The 12,042-nt window shown below is 41.8% G+C and overlaps 1 protein-coding gene and 1 long non-coding RNA gene across 4 annotated transcripts in view; both read left to right on the top strand.

Annotated features, from left to right (window-relative positions):
• LOC120414165 (tyramine/octopamine receptor-like) overlaps positions 1-12,042 on the top strand; it is an 89,353-nt gene that overhangs the window by 49,707 nt on the left and 27,604 nt on the right. For all 3 annotated transcript variants that reach the window (XM_052706929.1, XM_052706934.1, XM_052706931.1), the window contains 2 exons: positions 5,074-5,502; positions 5,685-5,756. In XM_052706929.1, the coding sequence (XP_052562889.1) occupies positions 5,074-5,502; positions 5,685-5,756 (501 nt within the window). The remainder of the gene's footprint in view (positions 1-5,073; positions 5,503-5,684; positions 5,757-12,042) is intronic.
• LOC120414166 (uncharacterized) lies at positions 332-2,912 on the top strand. The gene is made up of 4 exons (XR_005605049.2): positions 332-1,962; positions 2,032-2,170; positions 2,237-2,386; positions 2,713-2,912. It is a non-coding gene; the product is annotated as an uncharacterized LOC120414166 (long non-coding RNA).

Raw genomic sequence — 12,042 nt, forward strand, 5'->3', positions numbered from 1 at the left:
CGGCGATGACAGCTTATTTCCATATCCGAAAGACACAACATGAAAGGGTCCACTTTGAAACTCAGTAAAATGTCTTCATCTACAATTTTCCACAAGTGGAGAGAGTTTGAAATATTAGAAATAGTGTCCATGTAGCTTTTGATGGTCCACAAAATTTAGAAGTTAATTTGTGAGAGTATTCCCGTCAGGAGTTTTGGCTCAGATTTTGTTATGCTTTTCCAATGAGGTTTAATTTTTTTTTCAGATTTTTAAACGATAACGAATTTTAAAAATACATGGCAAAGTCATCACATCACTCTAAAACGTTAGCGGGAACCCTTGAGGGTTAACTTGAAACTAATGGCTTGATCAGTTGTCAAGGAGGGCTAACTCATTCCATTTTTTCAGGGCAGAGACCATTTATTAAAAGGTAGTCGTAGACCTGAGCTACTGACTACTCATCATCTCAGGGTCGGCATTACTACTAAGCGATTCAAGAGAGACTCGGAAAGGAAATAAAAATCAAGAACCACACTTTTCAACTTTAAATCGTGTATTTTTCTGTATCGTGTAAAGTGTGTGTGTGTTTTTGGGGTGAGCACTTCAGGGACAAACGTACCGTTTTACCAGCAGCAGCTTCTTCGGGGTTGAACGCCTTCGGCGTTCTCTTTGCGTTGGCCGGTCACAGGAGCGTCCTCGACTGTGCCGCCGGAAGTCCCGTGGGGGGGGGGGTCGTCTTCGTTGCAGCCGAATAACGGTTGACGGCTGTTGTTGTTGCTGCGCTGGAAACCGCGAGGCAAGGTCGAGCGGGCGTTGCCGATCCTTCCTGCGGCAGGCGTCTTCCCTCGTTGTCGGAATCGGCGGACCTGGCTTCCACCAATCCGGTCGCGCCGAGAGGGGAAATCTCGTTGACGGTTATGGCGCCCTGCGCCAGAGATTCGGGTTGGTCCTTGACGTTTTAAATGTAGCCAACGGCACCGCCGCACTTACAGGGCTAGATTGACCACCGTACGGCACCGAGATCCGGGAAGCGGGAAAGGTAACCACCGCGGGCACTTCCACTGGAAGGCCAAGACGTGCCCAGTAGTAAAGACGGTACTGACACTCCGGAACCTCGACTGCACCGCACGAACGCCTGATAGTAAAAGAGGCCGATTCTTGTCCTCGGCGTCGGAGGTAAACATTCCTTCCTCATTTTGGGAGGGAAAAACCCCATTTTCTTTTCCTCCCACTTTTCGTGCAGTCCTGACCTAGCGCTGTCAGGATCTGCGTGTTTGCAGCGGTACGGATAACCCTTCACTGCTTGTGTCGTGTGATGTTGTATGTACGGAAATAAATTGAAAAGTGAAGGTTCGTTCAAGAACTGTGACCAACGGTTACACTATCCACCACCCCGGCGAAAAAAATGTGAAAGCACGACGAGGTTTCGCATTTTTTTACAACAATGCTTTGCATCACCGTCGTCGGCATCTACTAGATTCGTGGGTGTGGACAATTCAACCTACAATTCTCAGGTACATTACTGCTACAACGCGCGAGATAATGAACCTTCACAAAACAACTCAAATAATAAATAATACAAACAAAAACATTCAATATTTACAAAATTTACACCAAATTAAAATAAATAAGTTAACATAAATCATGCAAAAACAAATTAAAATAATTATTAAAAATCATCCCGAATTATGGGTAGACAACTCTATAGTTATGTTGCGCAACAAAATAATTATGTACAGAATTTACAAGTTTGGATCTCTTTCGATCTCCAAGGGGTGATTCAACCTCAAGTGAAGCCCCTGCAGCAAACTGTCTCTGCAGTTGACAGATGCCAAAACGTCACCGCACTAACACATCGCCGAATTGTCAGAGCATAACGCAATGTTTACATCTGATAATTCAGTTCGGTCGACTGTTAAGTGCGCGAGCGTTTTTTCGTCGTTTTCGGTGTGTTTTTGACGATGTTTCGTCCGATATGTTCAGGTAAGTCGTATAAGTTTTTGGACTAGTCCTACGAAGAGCATCTTCGTTAAGTTTTTGTTTACTTTTCAGCTCACAGTGAGCCTGAAAAGTGGTGGTGTTTTGCTGCTAGGTTCTGAATCTTCCCGAGGAAGATCAGCCTGCACAAACCCACAAATAATCCCGGGATGAACCATGGTTTGCCATCTTGACACAGCAAGATGAGCACCAGGTAAGTGTACACATTAAAATTTGCAAATTAAAAATCAATTAATGATTGACGATCGTAAAATTTTAGGCTTGGCACTTCTGGCCGGTATTTTGGTTGGCAGAGTCCCCTCACTGCCGCTCCACAGTCGACGCTCGGACGCAAGGGCACTACGGATAACCCCTTGGTCGTCTCGTCGGACTGCCAGCGCAGCTATGGACCTCCAACATGAGCATAAAGGTAAGCACTTTTTCAATTAACGAATTTTGGCTAACTTTTGACCACTTTTGGTCGTTGCGAACTCCACTCGCGACAGCTCCACGGACAGTGATACGACGAAGGGCAAAATTGATCATCCCTTTTCCGTCCACAGTTCCGCCAGTGCAACTATGGAGTCCCAACATAAACTATGCTCCATGTTAACGACTAGGGTGTTCAAAATCCACTAGTCTGCATGAACATAATTTACAAAAACTGTTTTTCACAAACATTTAACACAATTTTACACACAATAACATTCATTAGTACGGTGTAATAATTTCATTTCTTTTTCTTTTTCTTTACAGGTGTTTAGTAACGACTAACCTCCTCCGCAGATGCTCATCGGGTCTTCGGGTCGAACCGACAGCGAGTTCCGAGGGAAACCAATGTTTAACCCCTCACCAACTGCTGCGGTTAACCGACCCTCGGTCGACTTACATCGTTAGAGTTAGTCAGTGTTACTAAACTCTGTATTGATTATGAATAAAGATTCATTTTATTTTCACCAACCTCTTTTGGATTGGGAAATCCGGAAATCTCAAAATTAATCCGAAATCGACTCCAAAACCATTCAGTTCTGAAAATGTTTCAACTTTTCCGTGGGTTTTCCACTGATTAAATATCACAGTAATTAAAATATTCCTAGTTATCACAGATTTATCGTGGGTTCATCATTCAATTAGGCTATCCAAAATTTAATTTTGCACGATCTCTCCAGGGGAAACATCCTCATGCCTGGATCAAACGATCTGCGTGCGTCGGTCATAAACCGGCTAAATTAATTTCGGGACCGGTGCCCGAAATAAACACAACAATTGTTCTGCTGGCCAGGGTCGACGGGACTCGGCCTCTCAGATAGCACATTACCGTCCGAGACGTCCACGTCACACTCCTGTGTGTGCCATTCCACTTTCGCAAGTTTCGTCTGTTCTTATTCTTTGTCATTGTGTGTGTCGTCGATCAGCGCGAAGCTTGATCGTAAAGCAATAAAGGTCAATTTGGTGGTGGGATATTGTGTTGTGTTTTGATTGTTTATTTATCACAGCGGAGTATGTGTAGGTTAAAAATCTATGTTGTTTATGTTTCAATGTTTCAAATCGGTTTCCGAACAACACAATTTGCCCAAATCCACGAATTTTTCAACGCGAAAAACGGCAATGCAAAGCATTGAAGTAAATCGCGAGAACTCTCAGACGATTTAAGTCCACAAGGAACACTAACACAAATTCTTGGCCGGGGCAGGGAAGTGTGCAGGTGATAGAAAGCCGTGCTAACACGGATCCCTGCCACCTCCCGAAGGAAAAATCCTTAGATTTTTATCCAACCGGTCAAACTTGATCGCTTTTTGTGTGCTTTCCGCTAGGAAGCCAATTGAAACTTATGGCTTGATCAGTTGTCAAGGAGGGCTAACTCATTCCATTTTTCCAGGGCAGAGACCATTTATTAAAAAGGTAGTCGTAGACCTGAGCTACTGACTACTCATCATCTCAGGGTCGGCATTACTACTAAGCGATTCAAGAGAGACTCGGAAAGGAAATAAAAATCAAGAACCACACTTTTCAACTTTAAATCGTGTATTTTTCTGTATCGTGTAAAGTGTGTGTGTGTTTTTGGGGTGAGCACTTCAGGGACAAACGTACCGTTTTACCAGCAGCAGCTTCTTCGGGGTTGAACGCCTTCGGCGTTCTCTTTGCGTTGGCCGGTCACAGGAGTGTCCTCGACTGTGCCGCCGGAAGTCCCGGGGGGGGGGGGGGGGTCGTCTTCGTTGCAGCCGAATAACGGTTGACGGCTGTTGTTGTTGCTGCGCTGGAAACCGCGAGGCAAGGTCGAGCGGGCGTTGCCGATCCTTCCTGCGGCAGGCGTCTTCCCTCGTTGTCGGAATCGGCGGACCTGGCTTCCACCAATCCGGTCGCGCCGAGAGGGGAAATCTCGTTGACGGTTATGGCGCCCTGCACCAGAGATTCGGGTTGGTCCTTGACGTTTTAAATGTAGCCAACGGCACCGCCGCACTTACAGGGCTAGATTGACCACCGTACGGCACCGAGTTCCGGGATACGGGACAGGTATCTTCCGCGGGCACTTCCACCGGAAGGCCAAGACGTGCCCAGTAATAAACGGTACTGGCACTCCGGAACCTCGACTGCACCGCACGAACGCCTGATATTAAAAGAGGCCGATTCTTGTCGTCGGCGGCTGAGGTAAACATTACCTCCTCATTTTGGGTGGGAAAATCCACCATTTTCTTTCCCTCCCACTTTTCGTGCAGTCCTGACCTAGCGCTGTCAGGATCTGCGTGTTTGCAGCGGTACGGATAACCCTTCACTGCTTGTGTCGTGTGATGTTGTATGTACGGAAATAAATTGAAAAGTGAAGGTTCGTTCAAGAACTGTGACCAACGGTTACAAACTAAGGAAAGGCTCATGAATTTGAAAAACCATGAAGGTAATCATGACTTCCCCATGATTAAAAACAACTTCATTCCGGGGATATAGTTTGTAAAAACAACCTAGCTTCCAGTGAAAATAATCCTTTACATTGACTTTCGGTTCAAACCAACCCTCTCCCACGTGGCAGGAAAAAGCTCATCAGCAGTCCATAAATTAAGTAACATCTGGCTTTGGCCCTTTCTTTCTTCCCTTAATTCTCTCCCACCGCACGTCCCCCAGTCCCGGCGCCAACGACGTCCCAAATCGGCACTGAAAACAACCCCCATCGTGCCCACGGTATCATCCCTGACTGCGGCCGGCTTATCTGCGTCGAACTCTCCGAAGCGGATTCCACTGATGCCCTCAGCCTCAGCCAGCGGTAGCAAGTCCTACAACAGTGTCACGTACAGTTACGCCACCCTGGAGACCGCCCTCAACGACCGGGCGTCCTCCACCGAAGGTGGTGGTGTCCCTACGATGCTCGACCCTACCAGCTCGATGGCACCAATGGGAACTTCCACATCGATCCCCATGACAACGACGACGACGACGAAGGCCAACCTCGGACCGGCGATCCTGGACTCGGCGTACAACGCCGCGGCCACCTCCTTCTCCCGCCAGGCCATCCGATCGACGTACATGGACAAGAGCATCGAGGCCAAGAAGAAGGTGAGTGTCGTATCGCTGAAGACAGTATTGCAGGATTTCACTTCCTCTCTACAGACTCCCTAGTCACGAAAGTAACATGCGGGAAATAGTTTTATAACAGAGAAAAAATGAGTCAGCCCTTATATTTCGCTTGAGTTCGCCCGCGTTTCAATGTCTTTTCGTTCTTCTTGCCCTTCTCACAGGTCATCCGGATGCTTTTTGTTATCATTGTCGAGTTCTTTGTCTGCTGGGCACCCTTGCACATCCTGAACACGGTAAGTTTTGGGGTTGTACACAGAGAAAATTTAAAGTTCAGTGCAAAAAGGGTCTAAAACTACGGTTTCCCGGATATCGCAATACACACTTGTGACATAGACCAATTTATCATCAAAACGATTGTGCACACTTGTGACACGTCTTACATGTTGTTGGAAAATGTGGAAAATTTCTCTTGTTTTTCACAAATTTATGTTGGTAAACATTTTCTAAAGGCAATGCAATCTTTTGTTTTTGAAAATATACTGATTAAGTCGGTTAAACTATTGATTTAAGCCTATTTTAGTTTGTATGGGAATTCTGTGCACACTTGTGACACGTAGTACAATTTTACTTTGGAAACACACTTGTGACACGTGCTTTACAGATTTTTGTTTTCATAAATTACTGTATCTTTTAACTGGTGTAACCAAATTAGTTGAAACTTTGAGCGATTGTTTATCGATAGCAAAAAGTTTGCTTCAATCATTCATAGTTTTGAAATTATTTATTGTCATACTTTAAAAATCAATTTTATCAAATAGTACTAATTGGCCGTTGTCACAAGATAGCACACAACTGACGAGATGTCAAATCGCTGAAATTTTAAAATTATCGCAGTTTTAGTGAAAAAAAGTCGACTTTTTGCCGATTTCGTCTATCTCCCTAATTGTGCGCGGCGCGTTGAAAAACCTAGTTTTTATATTTTTTAAATCGTATCTCGGATTATTGCAATCATAACTTCACCATTATTTGATATGTTATGTATAATTTTCCGAGGAATCCGATAAAAATATTTTCAGACATAGGCTCTTCAGTCCCGAGACCCTCAAAAGTGCATTTTATTTTTTCATTTGACCTTTTGCCTTTCTTACTAAAGAAAGGTATAGGGTTTGCTTTTGGCTCCGACTCCAAATCAAGCTTCGTTCTCAAATCGTTTCTCGAGAAATTTGCACGCGTGAAATTTTTTTCGGTGTCGTAAATTTGACGTTTTCTCCGGTTTTTTTTTTCAAGTTATTTCTCGCATCTTTTGGCCAATTTTTACAAAATTCCACGACGGTTTCGGATTTGTTCTTCGGATGACTTTATTCTGCAAGAGAATCTTTATGTGGCTGAAGACAAAAGTGAAGCTCTCCGTGAACTTTTTCGTATGGCGGAACGGTGAAGATTCCCTTCCGGCAAAGCCAGAAGCTGTTTGCATCCTGCAGAGCCTTTCCCTTCACTTAAACAGCCCCTAAATGGAAGCAGATTCTATTCGATTTGGTTCGTCGACGGAAAACTATCAAGAACCTAGAGGAGGTGACGATCGTCACGCCGTCAGGCTGTGTCCAATTCCGGTTGCAGGAAAATGAAGATTGAAGCTGCTTATTTAAAATATCCAGATTTTGGTGAGATCTTTCCATAATTTTTTGTTGATTTTTTTTTACATACTTACCATACCAATATAAATCATATACTATTGAATCAATGAAATATCCTTCCTACCCCTTCTCCATCTTCCATTTTCCCAATCCCCATTTCTCCATTTCCACGAAACCCCCTTTAAATATAATTATTTGCCAAATTTACACTTACACACCCAACCACAACTATTTCGGAGCGTTTGGTACGGTATGTCCACGCATCCTTCCTCCCCTGTAGATTCTGTGAAATGTGATCCGTTCACAGAATCCTCTTTGCGGTAAACACAACGCAGTAGGGCTGGCCGCTTTAATTTTTGCAATTCATTTTCGGGTGTTCTCGGATGTACTGCAATTATTAATATTGACAAGAAAAGTGCTTGGTGCGTAATCTAATCACAAGACTTTCCAGCTTGCGCTTGTGTTAGATTAGATTAGAATAGATTAGATCAATTTATCGTAGAGCACCCGTGACGTCCGTGTGTGGTAAAAAAGTGCTCAATTTTGTGGTAGGGGGTTTCTCAGAGCCCACATTATGGATTTAAGCCAGGGGTGCCCAACCTTTTGGCCCTGCGGGCCAGTTCTGATTTTTCTAAAACAGTGGCGGGCCGGATCTAATATTTGATAAAAGTTGAAAAAGTAACAGTATTTTTTTTATGATTGGGTTCTTTTAAAGTAAATATAAAAGAAATAGTATTGCCATATTAATATTTCTTGATTTTAGGAATTAAAAACAAAGATAACTTTCAAAATGTGTTTATTTGACTTATTTTAATTTTCGTTTGTTTGAAATTGTATAGTTATTGTATTTGACGATTAATATTCAAATTTCAATGGTCGTTGCAAAAAAAAAATATTCAAACGAAATTTGGATATTCGATCCTTTACAAAAAAATAACTTTTTGCATTGTTGTGCACCTATATTTAAACATTTTAGAAAAATACTTTAAAATGATTTAAAACACACACACATAATTTCAATGTTTAAAAAATACATATTAAATCATTTTCATTTCGTTATTTTTCGAAATTCTGGGACAGAGTTCCCAGATCTTCAATGTTTTGGACTCATTGGAAAAGCCTTTCAATTACCTAACCAACGATGGGTCGGATGATGGATCCGGACATAGTTTACATACATTTAAGTGAGATCCGGCTTCAAAAAAGTACATAAATATTACTTAAGTGGTCATAACTTGAGACAGGGTTGCCAGATCTTCAATGTTTTGGACTCATTGGAAAGGCCTTTCAATTACCTAACCAACGATGGGTCGGATGATGGATCCGGACATAGTTTACATACATTTAAGTGAGATCCGGGTATTTGTGAAAACACATTTTTATGCATAACTTTTGAACTACTTATCGAAACTTCAAACAATTCAATAGCGATGTATGGGACCCTAAACCAAGTCGAATGCAACTGGTTCGATCAAAATCGGTTCAGCCAGTGCTGAGAAAACTCAGTGAGAATTTTGGTCACATACATACATACACACACACATACACACACACACACACACACACACACATACACACACAGACATTTGTTCAGTTTTCGATTCTGAGTAGATATGTATACATGAAGGTGGGTCTAGGAGCTTTTAATAGAAAGTTCATTTTTAGAGCAGGATTATAGCCTTACCTCAGTGAGGAAGGCAAAAGACTTTGTCACTGAAAATTTGTTCTGGAAAAATTAGTTTTTGCTTACTTATTTATTTAAAAATGCTTACTTACTGCTTACTTATTTATTTAAAAAAAAAAAACAGAAAAAAATTTAAATGTGAAGTACACAGTTGAACAACTCAAAGAAATTTATACTTAGTGTCATTTTGTACATTTTTAGCCAACAATCCAGGTTTTTTTTCATAAATTTCACAATTTTATTAGATCGATAATTTTGTTTTCTTGCACCATTGAATAAAATCATCAACATTCTTCACATTTGAATTTATTGATATTTTTCAACTCAAAAGTTTAAAAATATAAGAATTATAAGAATTCAATTCAAACATGAAGAATGTTGTTATAAAATGTTAAAATTTGATCTCAATCTTCTTTTTTTTTAATTCAAGCAATCAATTTATTAATTTAATATTTCATGAACAGCCTCAAGGGCCGGTCATAGAACTATTTTGAAAAGCTGTCGCGGGCCAGATAAAACGGCTTCACGGGCCGGATCCGGCCCGCGGGCCGGACGTTGGGCAGGCCTGATCTACACAGACTGAGCCATCTTCGCATTTTATAAACGAGCGGCTAAAGCATCAACTTGTTCAGGGCGAGGCTCAGGCAGTGGGCCAGCAAAGTATGAGGGCGATAGAAAGAGAACCAAATTTTTCTATTTTTAGTTCGGGTAGTTTTGAAGTCAACGTTTGGCAGAAATACATTGGATATATGATTTACATTAAATATGAATTTACAGGAAGCCGAACACGGGTAGAAATTCATCAGATTTGAGTTTCCATGCTCAACGTTTCCATTAGATTCATGATTTACATTAGATTTAGATTTACATTGGAGTAATTTCCATGACTTTTTTACTCTTTACATCATATTTCAACATTACATTGAGTGAGTTTACATAAGACTGTTCCTTATAATTACGTGCTGTGTAAATTTACATATTTTTTCTGTGTATGCTAAGCTTCAGTGAACGTTAAAGGTGTATTCACATTATACCGCATCCGCATCCGCATAAAATTTGACAGTACGGACGCACAGTGCGGACGCGATTTCTCCAATGCATTTCATATGCAGCCATTCACACTGTTCCGCATCCGTATACGGATCCGTACTGCGGATACGGATGCGGAACAGTGTGAATGGCTGCATATGAAATGCATTGGAGAAATCGCGTCCGTACTGTCAAATTTTGTGCGGATGCGGCTGCGGCTGCGGATGCGGTATAATGTGAATACACCTTAACACGACGCAAGCAGCTATCCGTTCTGAAGTCCCATGCTCATTCTTTTGCCTTGCTTCTTTGTACACAGCAAAAAATCCGATGGTATAATCGCATGCAAAAGCATGCACATCACCTTCGTCAAAATAAACACTTAATATTACACACTGCATGTACAATTTTTGCAAACACAAAAAAAAAAGTTGCAACCGACGGGATTCAAACCCAGCACCAACAGTAAGGGCTGGCGCCTTAGCCCACTCGGCCATCAGACCGATGTAAAGCTTTAAGGATAAATGCATATATGAGCTTGATATTTCGGTCAAGTAGGTTTTCCATACTGATGGGCTACATATTTCAGGGTGTAAAATCACATAAAATTGCATAAAATAATGCAATATTTATTTTACACCCAGGCCTTTTACACGCAGCTGGATTACTACTTTTTTAGCTGTGCACAGCAAAAAATCCGATGGTAAAATCGCATGCAAAAGCATGCACATCACCTTCGTCAAAATAAACACTTAATATTACACACTGCATGTACAATTTTTCTACTCACAAAAAAAAAGTTGCAACCGACGGGATTCAAACCCAGCACCAACAGTAAGGGCTGGCGCCTTAGCCCGCTCGGCCATCACACCGATGAAGAAATGAAAGGATAAACGCATATATGAGCTTGACATTTCGGTCAAGTAGGTTCACCATACTGATGGGCTACATATTTCAGGGTGTAATATTACATAGAATTTCACAAAATAATGCAACATTTATTTTACACCCAGGCCTTTTACACGCAGCTGGATTACTACTTTATTTGCTGTGTGAGCGAACGAATTTCTTTAGGCGTCCAAGTTTCCCATGCGCCAGTGACAACGCTCATCGCGGGTTTGGTTTTCTAGCTTCGTTACGTGCCTTTTTGTGTGTTAGTATTTTGGTTCATCGTACCAGGGCACCAAGCCACGTGTCGGCTTGCGGCAATGAACCCAGCGTTTGAGCCAAGGTAGTTCATTGGGTACGTTTACGTTTTTCGTAGTGAAGTCTCATCGAGCGCTCAGTCGCAGTATGCTTCCTAATCCCAAACACGCCTAAATGCATACTACACAATTTTCTTGCTTGCTTTAAAAGCTCACAATTTTGCCTAACGCCTAAATGTCAGTTTAGTGAATTCCAGTAGGCGTTTCAATGCTTTCAAGAACATTTAAGCGGCTTTACCGTTACATCGTTTGCAAAACGGCAAATTCACGGGTGTGGAAACACTTTCTGCCAGTCATTTTGTAACCACTTTAACGCATTGGAGCAAGACGGAATTATTTTGTTTTCTCGTCAATTCTACTAGCAATGGTGGCCGACAGCTATAAAGTCAACTTCGTTGTTTTTTGAGTTTGGAACGCAATTTTGGGCAGGTCACAATGCATAACTTTATGACCTTCATAGATTTCATTTTTGAGAAATTCATTAAAAACCGAAAGAAGTCCGTGCATTTTTGTCACTTTACATACGAAAGAAATTTCAATCTTGCCTATCCCCTTAAGTGGAGCATCAACACTTCCCGTCTTCCAAATCCCTTTCCTTGTCCCTGGTGCGCGGTGGAGATGGGAGCGGCCGGCAATGGACGGCTGTCAAGGTGTTGAGAAATCTGGTTCAGGTGGAGTTGGTTCTATTCCCAATTATCAATTCACTCTCAGAGAATACGAACAATTTAGCGATAGACAGAAAACATTACGAACATTGCAAATTGTGAACTAATTCTCTGCCTCAAAAATGATTTGTTCTGATTTAAAAAATCGAAAATGCTTGTGTGCGAGCACAGCTTACACCCGGCTATGACAAATCGGGCAAAAACCAGTTTTTCAGTTTTATGAAAAAATCATGTTGAGTTTTGAATTGATTAATGAATGGACCATTCTTTATTTTGCTATTTCTTTGGAAAAAAAATCAACTGCCGTTATCTTCCTTTTATAGGAAAGGCTCTATCTCACCCCAGGTGGAATTAAATCGGGT

The sequence above is a fragment of the Culex pipiens genome, chromosome 1 (assembly GCF_016801865.2).
Source record: "Culex pipiens pallens isolate TS chromosome 1, TS_CPP_V2, whole genome shotgun sequence".
Taxonomy (NCBI): Eukaryota; Metazoa; Arthropoda; class Insecta; order Diptera; family Culicidae; genus Culex; species Culex pipiens.